The sequence below is a fragment of the Epinephelus fuscoguttatus genome, linkage group LG10 (genome assembly GCF_011397635.1).
Source record: "Epinephelus fuscoguttatus linkage group LG10, E.fuscoguttatus.final_Chr_v1".
NCBI classification, from domain to species: Eukaryota; Metazoa; Chordata; class Actinopteri; order Perciformes; family Serranidae; genus Epinephelus; species Epinephelus fuscoguttatus.
The window spans coordinates 40,165,490-40,184,840 of NC_064761.1; the positions used below are offsets into that span (position 1 = coordinate 40,165,490).

At 41.4% G+C, this 19,351-nt stretch overlaps 1 protein-coding gene across 13 annotated transcripts in view; it reads right to left on the minus strand.

The window, feature by feature from the left end:
* The window catches only part of fryl (furry homolog, like), an 86,547-nt gene that overhangs the window by 17,806 nt on the left and 49,390 nt on the right, over positions 1–19,351 (minus strand). For 8 of the 13 annotated variants that reach the window (XM_049589103.1, XM_049589104.1, XM_049589099.1 and 5 more), the window contains 24 exons: positions 17,992–18,146; positions 17,783–17,882; positions 17,495–17,663; positions 16,607–16,872; positions 16,356–16,496; positions 16,096–16,264; positions 15,913–15,997; positions 14,863–14,975; positions 14,625–14,775; positions 14,433–14,536; positions 14,004–14,186; positions 13,270–13,471; positions 12,245–12,366; positions 11,968–12,155; positions 9,528–9,622; positions 8,848–9,443; positions 7,199–7,467; positions 6,972–7,112; positions 5,324–5,524; positions 5,061–5,222; positions 3,984–4,094; positions 3,648–3,824; positions 2,214–2,414; positions 335–526 (listed from right to left, as the gene is read on the minus strand). In XM_049589103.1, the coding sequence (XP_049445060.1) occupies positions 335–526; positions 2,214–2,414; positions 3,648–3,824; positions 3,984–4,094; positions 5,061–5,222; positions 5,324–5,524; positions 6,972–7,112; positions 7,199–7,467; positions 8,848–9,443; positions 9,528–9,622; positions 11,968–12,155; positions 12,245–12,366; positions 13,270–13,471; positions 14,004–14,186; positions 14,433–14,536; positions 14,625–14,775; positions 14,863–14,975; positions 15,913–15,997; positions 16,096–16,264; positions 16,356–16,496; positions 16,607–16,872; positions 17,495–17,663; positions 17,783–17,882; positions 17,992–18,146 (4,293 nt within the window). The remainder of the gene's footprint in view (positions 1–334; positions 527–2,213; positions 2,415–3,647; positions 3,825–3,983; positions 4,095–5,060; positions 5,223–5,323; positions 5,525–6,971; positions 7,113–7,198; positions 7,468–8,847; positions 9,444–9,527; positions 9,623–11,967; positions 12,156–12,244; positions 12,367–13,269; positions 13,472–14,003; positions 14,187–14,432; positions 14,537–14,624; positions 14,776–14,862; positions 14,976–15,912; positions 15,998–16,095; positions 16,265–16,355; positions 16,497–16,606; positions 16,873–17,494; positions 17,664–17,782; positions 17,883–17,991; positions 18,147–19,351) is intronic. The other 5 variants (XM_049589100.1, XM_049589098.1, XM_049589095.1 and 2 more) reach the window with 2 other exon arrangements.

The following is a 19,351-nucleotide window of genomic DNA, read 5'->3' on the forward strand; positions in this document are numbered from 1 at the left end:
CACTTAGCTAGTCACCACATATACCATTTAAGGAGTAAGAGCTAGTCTTCAGCACCCAAACCCAGAGCGAAGCAACAAAGCAAGCAGCGGCAAGAGGAGTCAGAAGCAGGGAAAGCATCACATGATGTCATCACCTGACAGCAGGTGGACACAGTTTTTAGAGAACCAGCACTTTTATCCCATCCAAACCTCTCTGAGGGTAGCTGAGCTTCCGTCTCAATGACAGACAAGCAGAGAAGTACAGTAAAAGCAGATAAAGGTTGGACAGAAAGAGACAGTGAAGCTAGAAAGCACCAGAGCACCACACTTTATTGCTGCCCCCGATTGATCGCACCTCAGGCAGCTGGCTGCTGGTGCTGTCTGAGTGGGCCATCTCCAACATGGGGCTATCCAGTCGAGGGAGGGAGGGCAGAGAGGGCAGGACAGTTGCCTCCTCTGTCAGGGCACTGCTGGATGATTCTTGAGACTGCTGCAAGGAGTCCACATGGTTGGATGCGGTGTCGTCAGTAGCAGAGTCACTGTTAAGCTGGGGAAGGAAAACGTAAGGACTGCTTAGCTCTTCTGTTAAGACACAGTATAAACACAATACAGAGGGGCGAATTCACAAAAGGACTGCATGGCTTTCGTGTCCTCTAAACCTGCAAAGAGTGAAATGCACCCTACTGTGATCTTAATGTAAAGGCACCATTGATACTTTGCCACCTGGACAATTGTAATCAGGTACAAAAAATGGCAAACTTCACTCAGCTACAAAATTTTATGGTTGGTTTTTTTGCTGTAATATCCTCAGCGTAATATCTGCACCTTGAGACAGGCAGATAACGGTTCCAAGTGATGCGTAATTCACGGTGCTACCAGTGGGCGCAATACATTCTTTGTGAATTCGCCCAAGATTGTATGCCATCTGGTTTGATGCAAATGTTTATTACAAGTACACTAACCGCTGTATCTGCCACTACATCAAAACACAGACTGCACAAAACTGACTTTAGGAGAATTTCTAATACAGATTTTTTTTCAGACTTATGTGAAAATGGTAGGTGTTTTTAAAGGCATGCCAATTAGTTCCTTCGCTAAAATGTATTTCACTGATACATACTGTTAACACTCCAAATGGCTTTACTGTAGGATACAATATACTTGAATGAAGGTTTGATATGTTAAGGAGCATTATTATTAATTATACTAGAGTTGATGATTAGTTTATAATAAATTCAACACTTAATATGACACATTAGACGTCTGCTGTCTTGTAGAGATATTTTAATACTTGGTTAACTTTAACAGAAGTCTTTACAGTATTTGCAAGTCCGAGGGGTTCTTAACAGTAACGGTTTGTGTTGCTTATTATTTACAGTTGAACAAAAAAAGACATTACCCATGTTTCTGTATCAAGCAGAGCATGACATTTAGTCTTTTTAGTCTTCCATTCGGCACTTAAAACTTGCTTCAGGCAGAAGGTAAGATCATGCCAATGTCAATTATAGTAATAATACATTACAATTAACGCTTTCAAAATTCTGTTTAAACACACACACATATATGCTGCATGCTCATTGTTTCTAGAGGTACAGAGTAATACTGAATAACTACAAACATTTTGGGGGCAAATATCCACTAGAGGCAAAAGCTCATTCTCTCACCGTGCACTACCAAGATCAAGAAGAGCAGAAGAAGAGAGAAAGAAAACAGCCCCGTTAGAAGGAGGTAAAGCCTTTATATTAATGGTGTTATTATTGACAGGTTTGGATAAGACCTTGATTGCAAAGCAAAACAAAGCAGAGTTAGAGACAAGCGGCCAAAAAATGCAAAGAAACATGCTGTTAATCTGAACTCTAACACTAGTCATATCTAAGTGATTTTATTCAATTTTAAATCTCTTCTCCTCTTGTTAATCAAACTATCAATAATTAATGATTCACATTGAGTCAGTGTGAAATGATTTGAGTTTTCCTAAACTGTACTTACCTATTGGAAAAAAAATATGAGAAAGGATAATAGCATTAATCTAGCAGTCAGAGGAAGAGGGACTGGGCTGAGGTTTGAAGGGGGCATCTACCACCAGCGAAGAAGCAAGCATCTAGCCCCTGTCCACACTGGCAGCAGGTCCAGCTCAGTACGCACACACACACACGCACACCATGCCAGCGGGCTGTGTGAGGAGCATGGTGGGTTGGATTGTGGGGGGGGACCCTAACTAGAGTGAGACTTACAAGGCCAGAGCGGGTGAGAATCTGGCTAGCGCTCAGTACCTCCTCCTCAGACGATTCATCCGTGTCCTCGTGGTTGGTGAGGTTGAGGCTTGGCGTGCTGCCTGTGTACTGGCACTCCTGCAAAGACGGCGTGTCCCCTTTGTCCATGCTCTCCAGGGAGCGACGACGCACCCCCCAGTTGAAGTTGTCCATGCTCTCCCCCTGCAGGACAACCAAGACAGCGGCAGTGAGACGCAGTGCACACGATAATGGGGTCTGGGGTACGTTTTACAAAACAAGGAAACAAAGCACAACACAAACACACAATACATACATCAAAGGGGATCTATTATGCTCATTTTCAGGTTCATATTTGAATTTTGGGGTTCTGCTAGAACATGATTACATGCTTTAATGTTCTTCACACTGTCTGTGTTGGAACACCTGTATTCAGCCTCCATCTGAGACACTCTGTTTTAGCACCTGTGTCTTTAAGTCTGCTCTAATTGGTAGGTGTTTTCCAAATGTGTTCTGTATCTCAGCGCCTCTGTACTGTCATTACAGCTGGGGAATGACTCCATAAATGCTTCTAAACCAAAATCTTCACAGCGGGACATGTTCCAGTGTGAATATGATGCAAAATCGGGGAAAAAAACAACATCCGCAACTAAGATCACACGTTTCCCTGACGTTAGCATGTAGCTAAACACTTGCAGTAGTGTGTCTGGAGTAGATAACCATATAAAGAAATCTGTCACGAGTTGATGTCAGCATGTGTCGAAAGTAGAAAAAAACAAAAAAACAGTTAATTCAAAACAGCCTGATGCCTGAGGCTATTTTTACATATGTTTACCTTATTATTTGAAACTTTGGCTGTGCTTAATATGAACATTGTAACATATGGAAAATATGGAAAAGCATAATTGGTCCCCTTTAACAATCCACAACTGAAAAAAAAAAAAATACATGAATGCATAAGTGGGTGAGATGATTTTCTGCCACATTTTGGGATGATAAACGATGCAGTGTTCTAAAACTATAAAAGTAAATGGTTTACAACCACAGTAGCCACAATTTCAAATCAAAGGGCACTAAAGCACTTTATTTGATGACAACACAGAGAGACATCGGGGCACGGCAGAGAACGGCATCTCTGAGAAGCTTTGTGGCCCACAGACTTACCTGCAACTCCTTGTGGCAAGAGAAGGAGAAGGAATAAGCGTGTTAGTAGACTTGAGACAGTTATAAAACACAGATATGTTTTGCTACAGCAGTCACAACAAACAGGATGCAAGTAAGACCAACAGGACACATTTTGTTAATCTGGAACAACAAAAGTAGTGAGGAATACAACTTTTATAACTTTTTATTCACATGGAGCTACTTCAGTTCAGTTCAGTTCAGACACACACAAACAAGCCTGTTGTGTGTGTCAAATCTACTGTAAGTTCTCACCTCAGCATCCTCCAACTCCACATCTAAGAAGTCAAAGTCCTTGAAAACACCGAACTGCTGCTCACTGCCCGTGTCTTCTCCCTGCACCTCCTCTTCTCTGACCACCTCCTCCACTGTGGGTATAAGACTGGTCTGCTGGTCTGCAGAGTCCAGATCCTCATTGGATGAGAAAACCACCTGCGCAGAAAGAAGGAAAAAGAGACTCTTTTTTTGCGAAATAGTAAAACACAATTGTTGTATGTCCATAAAAACAATTTAAACTCAAATTAAATCAAAATCTACAACAAAAAGACAAAGTTACAATAGCGGTATCCTTAACAGTGATTTCACAGAGACCTTGTCAGAGGCTTTAGAGTAGGAGAGGAGTCTTACAGATGGATTTTTGGGAATGCCAGACTCCGGGCCACATAAAGACAGGACATTCATCAGCCTCTCTCTGGTTCTTCTCTGTAACAAAAGTACATTATCACAAAGAGAAAAAAAATAGTCTTGCGCACATCATCTTCAACATCCAACACCAGGTCCATAAACAACATGGAGTGAGAGAGTATTGGTGAAATAACTACAATTATTTACTATTACTGAACCATTTGGTGTCTTTAAAGGCTTTTGTTTGCACGCTGGACACAAGCCTTTGTAAATGTTTAATTCATTTGTAAAACAACTCTTTAACAAGTGAACATAACTAGTTTAGCTCGTTGTACTAGTTATTTTTGGCACATACAGTATCAGATCCAAACAACAAAGATGGATCGGAGCTGGGCCTGGTGAAGCTTAAACACAAGTCAGTGGGTGCATTGCCATCTACCTGTATTTATGTGCCTTTTCAATATGTGCATTAAAAAAAGTGTGGAAACACCAAAAATTCGGAATAAAAACCCCTCAAAATATTGCAAAGAAGTTTTTACACTCAGCTGAGGTGGAGAAGTACAGGAATCATGTCACTTAAATATCCACTGAAGCTTCCGCCCCAGTTAAGAGACAAAAAAGGCAGCAGCAGGTGAAAACATCTGATCTGTGTGGAGCGATGAGGATGTAACCTTCCTCAAATTAATACATGAAACAAACATAAATGCCCTATTTCCACCATGTTCTGTACATTTCTACTCCACCATTTGAGGTTTGACTCTTTAATTCCACAATCTAGTTGCACCCTTTTCTTCAGCATTTGCATAGTAGCACCTGACTGGAGAAATTAGTGTCAGCTGCTGCTTATCTTAATGAACTAACACCTTACATTCTCATAACAGCAGATACTGTAAACAAACCTTAATTTGCATTTTCTTTCACAGATGTTATAAAAATTCTATTAAATTTGTGCTACATTTGGATGTAGTACCTGGACCTGAATATTGCTACATGGCTTTAATTTGTGCACGGTGTTGGATGTCCAGTGTCTGTTGGAGCAGGTACCTGAGAGAGTTGAGGCCTCTTCCAGCTTACTGGCACCAGACCGTTGGAGTTGGAGCCAGATGATGTGGAGGAGGTACTCCTGGTTACAGCAATGACCTGCGGCTTTCCATTCCGGCCAGCTGCAGTACGCTGGTCACCATATTTATGCCCTATGATTGGTGTCTACAGAGTGAAATAGGGCCAGTTAGCAATAAAATACTATAAAATACATCCTTAGAGTGAAAACCCAACTGCAGAGAAAGCCATAGTGGGAGGGAACTGACCTCTGAGATGTCAAAGTGGAAATCCAGAGTTTTGCCAGGCAGCTCCTTTGACGAGTTGTTGAATATGCGTGTAAAGGCAATTTCTGGAGAGCCGCAGGATTCTGTGCTGTATGATCGCTGCACATCATCTGGAACAACAAGGCTGGCTGAGCGCGACACCACCAACTTCAGAATGTTTTGAGCCTCCTTCCAATGCGGGCTCTGTAAAAAACAATATAATGATTCCATTGTAAGATATGGGGATGTGTAGGTGTTTCTGGAGAATATATAAATGTGAATGGACATATTTTCCCTCAGAGGGCCAAAACATCTCCTACCCACACAGCAGCTACACACTTAATCTCTGAGGCCATTTTCTACAATGTATGGCCTATGTTAATGTCGGGGGACCTTAAAAGGATGGCAAACAAATACAGCTCAGAGTGCACGCCGATGCACATGCAGGAGTGTACTGTATTCACACAAACATAATGTCTTCTTCAAAAGGCAACACTGGTAGTAAGCCAGTACAGCATCGGCCTGAGGCAATAATGGTATAACTGCTGTTAGACGCAGTGAGTGAGAAGCATACAGTGCCCTGAGTCAGGGCTGGTAAAAGGCTCCCATAAAGAGCCGTAGCTGCATCAAAGAGGCCTCTCAACAAAAACAACCCTGTCAGATATGGATTACATGCATTAGGCTATCTGTGAAAATAATACAACTAATACTGAACATATGACAAATTGCACCCAAGTGGTGCATGGGTGAAGTTTTACAATTGAAGTTTTACAATTCCTGGTGCTGCTACTTGCAGAAAATCATGTTAAGGATTAAGAAAAAGAAATAGCTATGTAGTGAAAAAGTCAATTACTTTACTTATTAACCCTTTGAAACCTGAGCAAAGTGGCTTGATTACTTTGAAAAACATGGTGAGAAGGGAATAAACAACGAATTAAAAAATGACCCCAAAAATTTTTGTGAGAAATTACTAAAAAGAGAAGATTAAAAACAAGAAATTAGTTAAAAAAAAAAAAAAAAAAAAAGAAAGGAAAGGGGGAAAAAAAGGAAGTTAAAAACAAACAAGGATATGATCTGGAAAAAAAGCTTAAAAATTCTAAGAATTCTGACATAATTTTAAATATATAATAACGACAATTATAAATATAGTTTTTCCCTAGCTTTTTAAAAATATTTTTTTATTTTTGGAAAATTTCTTACCAAATTGCTCATTGCCTTTTCCCCCATGTTTTTGAAAGACATTGCAATAAATTTGTAAAAAGACAAAATTAAAAACAAGAATATTAGTTAAAAAAAGTTAAAATAAAAAACAAAACAAGGAAATGATCTGAAAAATTTAAATATCTAATTATTGTTTTTTTTTTGTTTTGTTTTGTTTTGTTTTTGCAATTTGTGAGACATCTCTTACCAGGTAGCCTTTTTTGCCATGTTTTTGAGCAGAATTTCACCAATTTGCTCAGCGTTCAAAAGTTTAAATACTTGCAAAGGGTGTCTGAAAGCATCACAAGAAAAGTGATATTGCTCCAGGTTTCAAAGGGTTAAGACACCGAGTAAATAAGCAATAAAATAACTGATAACTAACGAGTGACTTGAAACAGCACTAATTGCGATATGTGATCAAACTTACACAGGAAGTGTGGTGACTGCTCACCTGTACATATTTGCCAATGATCTTCATGATCTCCAGGTTGAACTGTTTGACCGGGGCTGCTGACAGATCAATATGACTCAGCAGGCTGTAGATGATCTGCAACAAGGACTGCTGCATGCTGGGAAGGCCCTTTTCCAGCAACTGAGAGAGACACAGATGGACACATCAATGGCTTGATCTTATCGTATGTGACTGACAGCAACGAGTTCAATCTTCATCTTGCGTACCTCAGCCAAGTAAGTGACCAAGTTCAAGGTTATCTCAGCGAAGGCATCGTGGAGATAGCGACAGACCACGTTGATCCAGTTGGTGCAGTCGCGGGAGTAGCTGTGCGTGCTGTACAGGCTCATCATGTGGGCCAGGTTGGAGAGCGTGGCTGACTTCTCCTCTGCGCACACCTTGGCGATTTTATCAGCCGTCTCCTTACAGAAAGGAGTGGGGCTGTCAAAGTGCTGGATGAGATGTGGTAAGAGGCACAGGATGTTCAAAGGAAAACCTGCAGATGTGTCACAGGAAGACAATGGACACAAAGAGTCACATAATTAGCAACAAAGTCTAAAGCAACTGACAAAAAGGTTAGCATGAAACTGAGCACTAAATGCAATGGAGCAAACAAGAAAAGCTTTGGAGCAACTGCACAACTAAATAACCTTCTGATTAGGTATCATGTTTCAAATTGTGGGAACATTTTTTCCCTTTATTTGGAGAACTTAGCAGCAGCAGTTCACAAGATCATCTTTAGTTAGACACTTTTACAGAATAATCCAACTTTTCAGCTTTTTACAATGTAATTATAAAACAAAAAAAAAAAAGACGGGGTGTTTTTAATATGTGGTTAAAAAAATAAATAAAAATCAAACAAATTTCAACAAAAGAGTGTTTCAGTGAAATAAACATTTTTCATTTCCCACAAATTTCCTCAAATTTGAATTTCCTGAAGCTTCGTGTGAGTCTTTTCATTACAAAGTCTTCATAAATGATATCATACCAGTCCTCTAAAGATGAGTGTCTGGATGAAGCCATTTCTTTATAATTGCTTTTCTAGCAGCTCTACTAAGTATTAAGTAAATAAGAAATTTGTTTTAATATTTGTAGATGTTGAATGTAGAAGCCCTAAAAGAAATTTGTCCCAATAAAGAGTATTTTTTTGTCCCAAATATAGTCATTAATGCTGTATAAATCTTAAGGCAAAAAGTATTTACTCTGGGACTGGCCCAAAACAAGTTACGGAAACGACTTCATCAATAAAAAAACAAAAACACTCCAGATAACTTTTCTTTTAACTCCAAGTGTAAGACTCTCATAAACTTTGGCCTCCTGCAGGCCAGGAGGATGGCTGCCTTATCATGGAGAGAGACTGAAGTATCTTCTAAACAGTCCTGGATCAGAGAGATGGTAATGTGTGTTACACTAGAAAAGCTAACCTATGTAACTAGAGGTAAAGCGCAAGAATTTGAAGAGGTGTGGGCACCTTTAATGGACTTTCTCAGGCAACAGTGAATACTTATTTGTAAAGCTGTTGAATGTGACAGTTTTTTTGTTTGTTTGTTTGTTTGTTTGTTTGTTTGTTTGCTTTTGTGTGTGTGTATGCAGTGAGGTCAGTTTGCATCTCACTGTGCAATTAGTGTGGTATGTGTTGATGTGTTCTGTATGTATCTATTGAAAATCAATAAAAACATTGTTCAAAAAAAAAAAAAAAGTAAAAAACAAAAAAAAACAAAAACACTGTTATTAAATGAGGGGCGCATGCTCTGTGGATGTCATTACTGGATGTTGCCACTGTTGTTGAGGTTGAGCAGAAGTTTAACTTAAGTCTTTAAATGTAAGTTTATCGTTGGAGTTACCGAACTGACAATGTTTAGTCCCGCACACTTACCTGCCACTTGTGAAGGGTCTACCAGTGTATGTCTGGAAACACTGATGAGCTTGCTGAGCAGGTGGATGGTGAGCTCCTGAGTCGAAGCAGAAGTGAAGCCCTTTAGGAAGAGCTGCAGCAGGCCGGGGAAGCTGTACCACTTCAGCTTGGCCTGGACCTTCTCCAGTCGTTCCCTGCTGTCCACACGATCCAGAGGCAGCTGGCCCAGCAGCTTGTTGAGCAGCCGCAGGGCAAGCAGATACTCAAACTCGTAGTCCGACTCGAGCAACGAGGCAGCGATCCAGAACACAGTGGCCATCAGATTTGAAGGGTCCACGGGGGGGATGGCGTCCCCTCCTGGACCCCCTCCCCCACCTAGTGATGATAAGCTCCGCGTGCGTGCCAGGTTTCCATGGCTACCACCGAGTCGGTCAGCTATGTCCAGGGTGTTACTCCTACGCCTGTCGGCTTTTCTTTCACTCATGAGGCTGGCACGAAGAGAGTTGCTGCGAGTGTGAGCGTAATGGAACAGACCACCGCTGTTCATGTTCAGCTGGCCCGTGCTTTTTCTGTTGGCAGCAAACTTAGGTCCCAACAAGTGATCACGAGAAGAGGTTCTGTAACGAAAACATCAAATAACTTTTGTAAATGACCTCCATTTCACATAGTGAAATAAAGATGTTATCAGTGGGTGGACTTACTGTGCTAAGGCAGTGAGGAGGTCATAGTTTTTGACGGTGTCTGCTAGCGTGTCAATGCCTGACTCCAGTGTCAAGAGTAGTTCAATGACAAAGCCCTGAAGAGAAAAAAACACCACAGGTCAGCCTGTCAGACAGAAATGATGACTCTCCAAACTACAGAGTTAAAAATATCTTACTTGTACAACATCAGAATTTTTAAAGGGATAGTTTGGATCTTTTGATGTGGGGTCACATGAGGTACTTATCCACAGTCAGTGTATTACCTACAGTAGATGGTGGCCAGCACACTACCAGTTTGAGAAGTACGCAAAAGTACTGCCACAAAAGCTATGCAATGTACTGCTGTGGATGGGGGCAGCAGTAAAATGTATTTTAGTCACCTGAAAAAGTCTAAGTGGACACTATATTTGAAATATATTCACCACTTTAGGTGGGGGCCGTTATATCCATCAGTGCTCTCTTCACAGCCTCCGATAATTTTACCTCATGGAACACAGGAGTTGCTGGTCTACCACTGCCTCAATCAGTTAGTTTGTGTTATTGTGTGACTTTGGTGAAGCTGAACTGACCCCTTAAAATAGCAAAGTCACACAATAACACAAACTAAATGATCTGGGCCCGTATTCACCAAGAATCCTAAGACTAAAAGTAGCTCTTAGTGACGTCGTTCTAAGAAAAATCTTAGAATTCCTCAAATTCTAAGATTTTTCTTAGAATTTTCCCTTGGTAAGATAAAAGTTATTCACAAAGCATCTTAGGCCTTAAGAGAGCTCCTAAGGTGAAAAACTGTTAAGAGGAGGGAGGAGGACTTTTAAGAAGCCTAAGAGTGTCTTAAACAGAGAAGATGGTGGAAAGACAGAGAGGAAGGAGAGATATTCTCCGTATATTGAACAACAGTGATTTGACGCTACCGGCTTGATCATGCAGGGATAATGTTTGTGGTTGACCTCATCAGGGATGAGCTGCAATCTCCGCTCTCGCTTTGGATTGCAGCACGTACCAGCGCTTGTGCGTAAAAGGAGAGGGAACGACGCATTGATTTGTCGGGCAATGCGCTCCCAAGTCTGCCCCCTGTGCCGTGATCCCGGGATCGAAATTTCCCTCTTAAAACTCCTTTGTTCTCCTCCACGAGCTGCGCCAACAGCAGGCACTGCTCTTCTGTCCAGTTCGGCTTTCTCGTTCTTTTTTTCTCCATTTAATTCATTGTTTTGGTCATTCTGCCAAATCAAACCGTTTTTTACAAGGAGGCCAGCAATCACAGTAATTGCTGACAGCTGAGTCTGCGTCCACCATTAATATCAAATAGATTAAGTAGTAAAATTACCAGCATGGTGAGTAAGCATAACAATAAGCAAATCAATATAATAATCGGCATGTGAATGAGGTGCGTTCAAACATTTTGAAGCTGTGTAACAATTAATTTAATTTTGCTGAGTTTCATCATCATGACATAAAATTATTTTCACGATTACACATTTCTTACTACAGTCTATGATTGGTTGATTTCACTGTCCATTCATTACTAGGAGTGCATTTGTTTTTGTTTTGTTTTTTTCTTTTTTCCTTTTTGTAACAACCAATCACAGCTTTTAGAAGACTGCGTCATACCTAGCAACGGGGTCAACCACACCTCCTCACTAAGATAAAATTTTTTTGTCCCCTCCGTGCTCAGAGTTGCTCTCAGAAACTTCCTGAATCACTCTTAAGCTAAGATTCCTTGCTAGGAATTTTTAGGCTAAGTTAGGAGCTCTCTGAGAGGACTCTGAGAATCTTTGTGAATACGGACCCAGGGCAGCAGCAGACCAGAAACTGTGTGTGGTAAAATTACTGTTTTTGTCAATGAAGTCTGGTGGCCTTAATTTAATTTTTTTCAAAGGAGTCGAGTGGATTCAAAGAGAGCACAGATAACAGCTTCAGTTCCACGTCAAAAGGGGATTTCTGACAGCAAGGTAAAGCAGTGAAAATATTTGAAATACAGCGTATACTTACACTTATACTGATATTGATGTTTTATTGTTGGATAAAACATGTTTTGCTGCTGCCCCCATTGACAGCAGTGTGTTGCTTGGCTTCCATGGCGGTACTCCTGTCTGCTTCTCCAATATGGGAGCATGGCAACTGCTATTTACTGTAGGTAATTATCTGACACCTCATACAACCCAAATTTGAAAAACATCCAAACTGTCCTTTTAATCTACATAGCAACTGTAGTTCCTGTAAAATATGTCTAGGGTGTGGGTTATTTCTGATGTGATTTACAGTAGGTACTTCTTAAGGACCCATTCCATCTTTACAATGGTTGTTGCAGTTTGGACTGCAGCAACGAATATATCTATTTATATCGTAATGTATAAACTGTGCTCTAAATGCAATTGTAAGTCATTTTTTAACGGGCTGGACTAAACTGTGGGGATTAAAGTAGAATGCTATATGTTCCCACCTGAGCCTCCTCTCCTGGGTCTCCCACAGTCTCTACCAGCCGAGAGAGAATGTCAGACAGTGTGGCAAGAGTCAGAGGTTGCTTGAGTGCCCTGAAAATCTGGAATGAGCGACCAGCGTAGTGGCGAGAAGAGCAAGACAGAGCTGTCTGTAGCGCTACTTCACTCAGCAATGACTCCAGCTGGTAACCTGAAGGGATGCACATGTCCAAGTAATATCTGTATCTTGAGATTGAAATCTGTAAAATGAGGTGACAAGCAGTTATGAACCATACAGACCTGACTGGGAATGTTTGAAGACGGTCACTACATGTCTGACAAAAACACTGAGCTGGTCAGCGCTCTTGATGTTGGGGTTCTTAGGTGACACGTCCTCGTGGTTCCAGAGCGGGCCCCGCTTTCTACCAGGCAAGAACAAAACACACATCAGGCAACGTGACTTGCTAAAGCTCCGATATTACACCACACCTCAGAACATCAGCTGATGTTATCACACCAGGCAGAGAAAGCCAACATGACACCAACCCGAAAATCAAAACCATGCAGTGTAAAAATACCCAGTCCTTTCAGACACTGCTGCAGGCATGAAAGCAAATGATTGAACAAAATGAGTTACATGGCGCAAATGTGTTGATGCATCTGTATGATTTAAACAGCACACATACTAAGCATGTAAGATTATACTGTGGTGGTGGAAATATGCCCCATTCTCACTGCATGACTCCAGTTACTTTGCATTTGTTTATTGAATACTTTTCTCTATTTTGTTTTCAACAGCAGATAGTAAGCCCTTAGTGTAGGTGGGAATCTTAACTGATCGCCATAGTAACGTCGTGTGAAATAGTCGTGACAGTATCTTCAAAATAAACACTCATAACTAAACAGAGTAACCTTAGTTATGCAGTGTAGTACGCCGTAGCTTTGTGGGCTGCCATTTTTCAAAATCTGGGTTGAGCACATAAAAAAAAAAATCACTGCAGTCTTTGTTGACTGTGTCTTGGCTATTTAAAAAATAGCACATTTGTGCAGGATGTCTCGTGTTGCGACAGAGATGATTCTGTCTGACCAACAGTTGTCTGCAGTGATTTAACTCCAGTCTCTAGTATCAGCTCAGCTCCCTTGGAACCTCAACCAAGGTGGTACCAAAAAAAGTACCAGGTACTATCCACAACTATTGCTCATGGAAATCCAAAATAAGTGAGTCAAGTTAAGTATAGCTGAGCCGTGCCTTATCATGCAGTGGAAATGAGGAGATAGTGGTGCAAGGAGTGGCTGTGGTCAATTCTTATTTAGGGTCTTCTCACCTTGAGGTAATGAACTCAATGAGAGCTTTGACCTTCTCGTCCTGTTCAGCAGTGGCATCTACCTCACTGAGAAGTGAGGGGGAGAGGTGGGACAGAGCACTTCCCCCTGCCCCAAGACTTATACTGGATGATGTGGAGCTCGAGCTGAGGCCAGAGTCTGTCATCGGTGATGGCTGAAATTCTGGCAATAACTCCTGCACTCCTGTAGGGACAATTAACATACACATTGAGCTGCACGGCATGGTTTGAAGGCATCTCAAGAAATACTCCTACATAATATTCTAAACAAACAAAATATTTTAAAAAAGAAAACTTTATATTTAAGCAAATATAAACAGATAATGAAGGTTTCACTTTTTTCTCATGTGACAAGCATTGGTCTAACTTTTATATTCATCATGATGCTGTTTTCTCAGCAGGGTCTTTCATGGGGAGTTCTTTTCACCAAGACTTTGTGGTTAAAATTTAAAAACGCAATTTCCTGTCTGGACATTCTGTGATAAGGAAACCTGACTGTGTGGGGCTTGATCATTGCTGCCACCCAGTGATCTGCTTTGGCAATACAACAAGTGAGTGTGAGCAATATTTCTCTTGTACCTCCCCTCCATTTACAACAAAAAATATCCTTAAAGCTGGTAAGGAATCCTGTCAAAGTCTTTTTAGTTAAACTGTGGTCCTCCCCCCTCTTTAGAGTCCTATTCTCTTCCGATTCTGAGCTCAACAGCTGAACTGACCTGTGAGGTTGATCTCCGGAGCTACTGGCTTCACAGTCAGGACCCTCGGATCATTGTAGTCTCTGTTGCGTAACAGCACCATAGCCACAGATTGAACGCTGCTATTTGCTCCCTGGACAACGAGCAGGTGAAGCAGTAGGCGTTTGCAGTGCTCATACACTTCTGGATGCTGGTGATCAAACCCTGGAAGAAGACAGAGCAAAGAGATTAGACCCCATGACTTTAGCGAGTAGAGGAGTGATGAAGTATGAGGTCAGTTAAACTTGGTCCTCTGCTGGGTACTTTTCTATGTATTTTTTCAATAGTATACTTTTGAATTTGCCTTTTTGGTACAAGGCCTGGTACCTGAAAGGCCCAAAAAGAAGAAAATAAAATCTTTTCTTGGCAGACACAGACAACCAAAGTATCAACAAGTAAGAAGATGGTTACCTATAAAAATTGCATGTAGCAAGAGGTGCAGGTAGGCACTCCACTCCACTTTGACCCCATGGTCCACAATTAGGTCTGTTAACAGGATGACTGCTATGTTACATCTAAAAAAGAAAAGAAAAGATGGGTTTCATCAGGCAAAGAACACAACAGAATAATGTAGAGGGAGAGTAAAGGTTATGTATGATGTACCTGTGGAGCGGTACACCGGGAGTGTTTGTCTCTGGCAGGTAGTCCACAAGAGGAGACCAACAGCCTCCTGTAGGAGGGAAGGGGAGAGGCTCCGGCCGGTTGTGATCCATCACTTTCAAACGCCAGTTAGCATAAAGTGGCATGGAGTCACCTGGAAAGGGGAGAAACAAAAACGGTGTTCATGGGAAAAAGTCTGAGTACAGTTTAATGTAGTGGTGTTTAGTGAATTTGTTCTTACTCTTCTCTTCTTCATAGGAGCCTCCGGAGCTGCTGCTGTAACGAGATTCCAGACGGTGGTGCTGACGGTTCAGGTTACTGTTCAGACCACTGTAGATGTCCAGGTGGGTGTAACTGCAGAACAGACACGCTTGGTTTAAAAGCACAGTGCCAGCATTTTTTGCCCAAGGCCAATAACATGAATCTAATCCACTGTATCAGCAAAATGTTTCAATTAACAGTATCTTACCTCATAGCTCTCAGTGTCTTGATTGTTTCATTGAATTCATTCAAATAACTAATCAAGTAGCCATTTTAATTTGACCTTTTTCTTTCAAAGGAGTTACTTTACAAATACAAACAGGAGATCTGAGTCTTACACTCAGATCTGGTTTGAAATGTGATTCCAGTTGGGTTACTCCAGATGCATCTCAGTCTGGGCGCTCTTATCAGATTTTAAAATGTCTTTATGTCACTCGCAACACTACACAGAACCTCTATGTCAAAGCTACAGTGACAGAAGTGCAGAGCAGAATTTATGCTGCTACTGGCAGAGCACTATGGAGGAGTTTGACTTGTGGGCAGGAGGTACTCTGCACCATGACTTGACAGTGCGATTGTCTGGAAGGCAAAATAATGGACATGATAAAATGTTCTCATGCTTTCTGATGCATCAGCATTGGAAACCTGTGTCACCAGCATGGCTACATAGTTACTAATAGATAAGTCATTACCACAGCTGCCCATGTGGATAGGTTGGAGAAATAACAGTGCGGACAACCTGTCTGTACGTAGCCACAGACTTTCAGATTTTATAACTGTATTCTAGAATAAGAGTCAATAAGCAAGACCACTGTAGCTTTTTTTAAATGAAAGCAATTTCAATGTTTTACTAGTTACTGTTAGATTTCCACAACAATAACCACATGCATGTGTCTCGAGTTTGAAACATATCTTTGGAGAGTGATATTATAGTTCCATAGACTGTAAATCATCACATACATATATCCTGCTCCTACCATGAAATGCTCTGTTTGACACAAATACAATAGTGCTGTATTTCAGCTTGTACCTGTCCTCCATGTTTGAGTCTTTGATCTTGCTGTCATGATGACCATCGTTTCCTGGCACCATGGTATTGCTGCTGGAGGTTGTTCCTGCGAGAGCAGACATGAAACATTGATCATCTAGCATTTACACCATGATTAAGTATTGGAGACATGGCCTAAGCTGTGAACTGTGAACGCTCATTAACCTGAGGTGACTGAGGGAATCTTGTAACTGGAGGTGATGCGGTAATAGGGGGGGTTGTCCATGTGTGTGACAGCTGAGCTAACAGGATCGGTTAACTCGAGCTCACACATCAACTCCTCCAGCAGCTGCATAGTCTTATCTCTGCCCAAGTAAACCACGACTCGTTTCACCTGAGGACACATGTAGCACAGTCAATAACATGGGGAGTAAGTGGTGGACACAGCACATGGAAATGCATGATGGAAATATCCTGTGACTTACATAGGGCAGGAGGCTGGGGTCACTGTTGACTCCTGACATACTGATGAGGAAGTGCAGAATGATTTTGAGGTTCTTTGGCCAGCTGTCTGCTAATGTGGTCCATACATTCTCTATCTCCGACCAAGCAAACTCATCCCCATACTGTGAAAAAATAAAATACTTTCAGATCAATAAATTATCTCAGTAAACATTTCCAAACCCAACCTGTTAATAAATATGACGGAGTGCAGACGGTCCATTAGCTGTCTCACCTTGGCTGTCATGAACATGAGATTGTTGAGCACCATGGTTGTTGCACGAGGGGAGCCCCAGCCCTCTCCACGGAGCCAGCGTCGGCTGTTGACCATGACCTCTCGTTCGTGTACATCCTCATCATCCTCACCACTGCCGCAATCTTCCGGTTGCCGTGCAGTTGGTTTGAAATCAACCAGCTCTACATTGTTCATCCAAGGCAGGAGGTAGTGCAACATGACCTGACGACCACCGGGATGTGCCGTCTGGATACGCTGGCTCACCTCTGGGGTGGAGGACAGTAAGAAGGGGGTTGTTAGTTGAAGTGTAATAGTTTGGAAAGGAAAAAAGACACACTGATACATTAGCCATTACAGGGTGTCTACAGGTATAAACAAATTAAATTCAAGACTTTTAAGACCTCTTTAAAACCACTTACACTTAAATTTAAGACCAAGCCCATGCTGGAAATACATACCAAAAGTGAAAATTTAATATTCCCAGTAAACGGTGCAAGTCAGTTTATAATTTGCAGTCAGTTAAAATTACATTAATGATATTTTCTGTGCTTACCCCTCTTAGCACACAACAAATTAACTAATGAGGAGGACAGCCTGCAAGCCTTAGTTTTACAATGCAGGCTCATTGCTTGATCAAAATATGTAGAGGGGGCCAAAACCGCAAATTCTTGCCGTGATGTGACTAAAAAGCTGTTGTGAAGCTCAGGTGAATAAGCATGTCATTGTGGCCAGCTGGGCTTATGTGTGCTATATTAGGCCTTTGGAAAATGTCAGTGTTTTGCTCACACAGACAAAAGGCAGATCCTTGCTGTCACAGGCAAATAAACTTAGACCTTTAAGCACCCTGCTACCCCAGCAGCACCTGCACGAAACTGTAATGTCACAAACCTGAGAAGATGGGCAGAGTGAGCTCTGGGTAAGTCCTTGCAAGCTCCTCAGATAGCTGGTAGTAAGACACAGAGTAGAGGTGTGGCAGCGGTGAGGGAGGGGTCAAGATACCATCCGTTCGCTGGATCTCCAGTTTGTGGGCGTAACGGAAGAGCTTGGGTTCCAGGATCTATTCGTTTCGCACAGACAATCACAACATACAGTATTTAATCAACAGTTAAAGTGCATATTACAGTGTGATGTGTGGATGTGTAAGAGTCACTTCATAAAGAGAACAGAAATTCTGACCTGTAACAGTTGCATGGCCACCTCATAGATGTCCCTGGAAGAATCAGCCGCTTTGAACAGAATCAGGTTCAGCAGCACCACAGTGTCAAACTGGTAATCCCTACGAGAAAATATGATTACAAGCAGTATTTTAGTTCAATTCTCGGGCTCCAAAGGGACAAGCAAACCCACAAAAATGAGTTCAATCTGAAGCTAGGAATGTGTAGTACCTGTTGTGAAAGACATTGGCGATGGCCCTGAAGCAACCAGCAGCCACACGACGAGAGCCAGTGTAGCAGCGGTCCACGGCCCAAAACATGAGGTTGCTCTGGTCTGGATTCAGCTCCAGCAGCAGCATCACAGCCTCACAACCCAGCTGGTGAACCTAAAAAGGGACACACAGTAACTGTTAGAACCATGGCTTCACTTCTTCCAACAGTCACTACACAACCCCATTAATTTCTCAGTAGCTAACATTAGTATTCAGTATTAATATTATCATAGATTATGTTGCAAAGCAGTGTGTTTTAAAACACAAACCTGCCATAAGGACTACTTATATGAATCATGCATTATAAAATGAATACGCTTGTGATTTAGCCCCTAAATAGTTTGTTTTAAAACTGGCTTAAAAGGTGATTAAAATCTTAATTGGTTTCTATAAATAATCAAGTTTATTGTGTGGACCAAATCAAACATTCAATGACATGTGGTGACCTCCTGCAGGACTTCTCAACACCACTGTGTGGTGCTAGCATCATGGTATGTGAACCTGTCCTGCATAACTTTGACCTCGGGAAGTCTTATAGTACAGACAGACTGAACCAATTGCTCCTCATAAAATAATTATGACACTTAGTCTGGATGCATCACTACAGACATTATAATTAAATACTTGTCTTGTGGTGATTGCCACCATCACATTCAACCATTGAGACTACCAAATATGGAATGTGTTTCATGACCTTTCTAGAGGTTTCATATGTTTTGATGGGGACTGACAGAAACATGGAGGAGTTGCCTTTGTGCATAAGCTAAATATCGCAGTGAAAAGTGAGTACACTTTCTGTTTTGAAGGAGACCCATTATGTTTTTACTTATTTTCTGTCATATACATAATGTTACGATAATAATGTTCATATTAAATGTGGCCAAACTTTCAAATAATGAGGTAAGCATATGTAAAAGTAATCCATTCAGACCGTTGTGAAAACTCTGCATTTAGTTTTTCCCACTTTCACTACAAGCTGGCATCAGCTAGTGATGGATTTCTTTATATGGTGTTCACATTACATACACTGCTACATGTAGCTGCATGCTAACATCAGGGAAAACTGTAATCTTGGTTGCTGATGTTGTTAATTTCTCTTCGGATCATATTCCTGCTAGAGCATGTCCAGTTTAACGATTTTGGTTTAGAGGCATTTATTGCTGACTGTTTATGGTAGAAAGTGTTGCTATGCTGTTACAGTCATTCACCCAGCTGCAATGATGGTGCAGAGATGGGGAGAAAGCACAGATGTGGTAAACCTGGAAATGCTGACTTATTTATTTGGGTGACAGGAGCTAAATGGAGTATTTCAGATGTAA